This window comes from Pteropus vampyrus, unplaced genomic scaffold, assembly GCF_000151845.1.
Source record: "Pteropus vampyrus isolate Shadow unplaced genomic scaffold, Pvam_2.0 Scaffold109, whole genome shotgun sequence".
In the NCBI taxonomy this organism is placed as follows: domain Eukaryota; kingdom Metazoa; phylum Chordata; class Mammalia; order Chiroptera; family Pteropodidae; genus Pteropus; species Pteropus vampyrus.
Window position 1 is genome coordinate 6,365,366 of NW_011888890.1, and position 2,622 is coordinate 6,367,987.

At 33.3% G+C, this 2,622-nt stretch overlaps 1 protein-coding gene across 3 annotated transcripts in view; it reads left to right on the plus strand.

The window, feature by feature from the left end:
* Positions 1-2,622, plus strand: part of FOCAD (focadhesin) — a 270,313-nt gene that overhangs the window by 165,452 nt on the left and 102,239 nt on the right. For all 3 annotated transcript variants that reach the window (XM_023533725.1, XM_023533726.1, XM_023533727.1), the window contains one exon: positions 2,195-2,333. In XM_023533725.1, coding sequence (XP_023389493.1) covers positions 2,195-2,333 — 139 coding nt within the window. The remainder of the gene's footprint in view (positions 1-2,194; positions 2,334-2,622) is intronic.

Below are 2,622 nucleotides of genomic sequence, written 5' to 3' on the forward strand. Positions count from 1 at the left end.
ATTCAAAGTATTGTGCAGCTAATCACAGTGCAACCACAATCTAATTTTAGAATGTTTTATCAGCAGTCAATTCCCATTACCCTTTCCCAGCCCTAAGCAACCATTAATCTACTTTCTGTCTCTATAAATTTGCCTTGCCTGAACCTTTCCTATAACGAAATCATATAATATGTGGTCTTTTGTGACTTCTTTCACTTAGCATAATGTTTTCAAGGTTCATTCATGTGTAATATGTGTCTGTACTTCATACTTTTTTATTACAGAATAATATTCCCTTATACAGATACACCACATTTCATTTTTGTATTCATCGGTTGATAAGCATTTGAGTTGCTTTCATTTTTTTAACTATTATGAATAATTCATTCACATTCATGAATATTTGTGTGCAAGTTCTTGTGTGATTATATATTTTCATTTCTCTCAGTTATATACCTACAAGTGGAATTGCTGGGGTATATGATAACTGCATTTAACTTTTTGAGAAATTGCCAAACTGTTTTCCAAAGGGGCTGCATTGCTTTACATTCACACCGGCAGAATATGAGGATTCTGATTTATCCACATCCTCACTATCCCTCTAAGTTTTTGTATTAGCTTAATTGTTTATCTCTGCCCTCTCCTCCCAAGTCTCCTTTCAGTTGCGAATATGATATATATGAGAGCTTCCCAGTGCTTCAATGGACTGGCATGGTAACGTGTTTCTGATGTAGTCTCCAGCTGTAGGCGTTGTTGTCTGTTTCCCCAGTATGCTTTTCAAATATTACTTTCAATTTATACTATGATGTGTAAAAAGTCAGGAAACAAGGCAAATGGACCCAGAACCAACTCCTTTTTTGAAACTTTTTAGACAAGTAGGACTGGTTAGAGTCTCTAAGATTATACCTGATGATACTAAACCTGGCAACTTCCTTGTATGTAAGCAAACCAGAGACACCTGGAAAAGCCAGCTTGTGAGAACCAAGAGGTTTGCAAACACGCCAGGGTTTCCCTGGTATGCACCAATATCAACACATGCCATCATGCCCTGTGTGGAGCTTACATTATTGTTATCTCTAATTATGGCTGGCTCAGTCCTCTGAGAATTAGATACTCAATACTGAAACAGAATGAAATCTTAGAAAGTGCTCAGGTAGTCAGGTTGCTTTCACTCACTATTGAAGAGAACACTAGTTATGGTTGAAAGGCTTCGTTGGATTTGAGGTTATTATACTTAAGAAAAGCATTTCCTCTTTTTTTAAAATTCCCCCTGCAAGAATCCTGACTCAGTGCAGTTCCTAAATGGAACAGTGCTTTGGGGACCTATGAAGGCCGTCTGCAGGAATTGTTAATTATTTCTAAAAATAACTCCGGGAGACAGGCTAATGGTAATGACTGGGTTCTGGCACTTTATGGTTATAGCAACCACTTTTATATATTTTGATTTCCTCCCCTAATGCTTAATTATCTCCATGTGGGCATTATGATGGTATATCATTGAAAGTATTAAAAATTTAATTAATTGCTTGACATTATATTTGTGGAAACTACAATAGCGGTAATCTTTTTACATTTTTTATTTTTGGTTCAAACAAACCTAACTAATCACAGAGGAACCACAAGATCTTCAAATTGTAAATCCGACACAATAAAGTGTAGCTACCAATTACAGATTTTATTGTTTTTATATTCTATAGCAACAAATTGCCGAATCTCAAAAAAAGAAAAAAAATCAGCTAAAGCATTCTGTCCTTTCCTGATCTCTACTATATATTCTACTGGAAGATTTTAAGCTTTGTCATAGACATATGACTAGAATTACAAATTTAAAAAAAAATTGTATTCAGACAAGGCAAATATTTAATTGTAAATCATGGAAATCCAAGATATTGAATGTGTCAGTGTTTGCATTTTATCGTTTGATGATATAAAATTTTACTAATTTTCCATAATAATCATTGCTTACATTGATTTATGATGATTTTCTTACTATATTATCATGAATTCTTTACATGGATCTGGGGATATATCTAATAATATGACTAGAGGTTAATATTTAGTTAATCTGAAAATGAATAGAATTTTAAAAATTAATTTTAATTGTCTTTTGACATAAAGAGCAATGAGTTTAACTTGATTTTTAAATCTTGACATAAAAAAGGACAAAGAAAAGATTTTACATAATGTTTTAGTATCTCCTTCTCTGTTATTTCAGATAAGACCAGAAATCCCTATTCCTGATGAGCTAGATGAAGATGAAGATGATGAGGGTGACGAAAAGAATATGGATCTTTCAGTTCCTGGTTCTTGTTATCTCAAACTGTTGTCACTCACTGCTCCTTTGGTTTTACCAGGTGACTCTTATTTAGTGGCAGGGAAGCTAGCATTTTTCAGTGATTTTACCTAGCTGGTTGTGTTCCATTGTGATGTGTACATATTACAGCTTTAATCTTACATACTTATTTTCTATTTGAAATGCAGAATTATCCATCTGTTCTATAGGGAATGCTTGAGGTAGTATGGTATCAAAATATACTGAATATGTTGGAGTCGAATAAAATTGAACAGGAAAATTAGTTTAAATAATCATTTTTACCGAAAAACCAAAATTCATTTCAAATGCTAAATTTATTCTGTAAGACA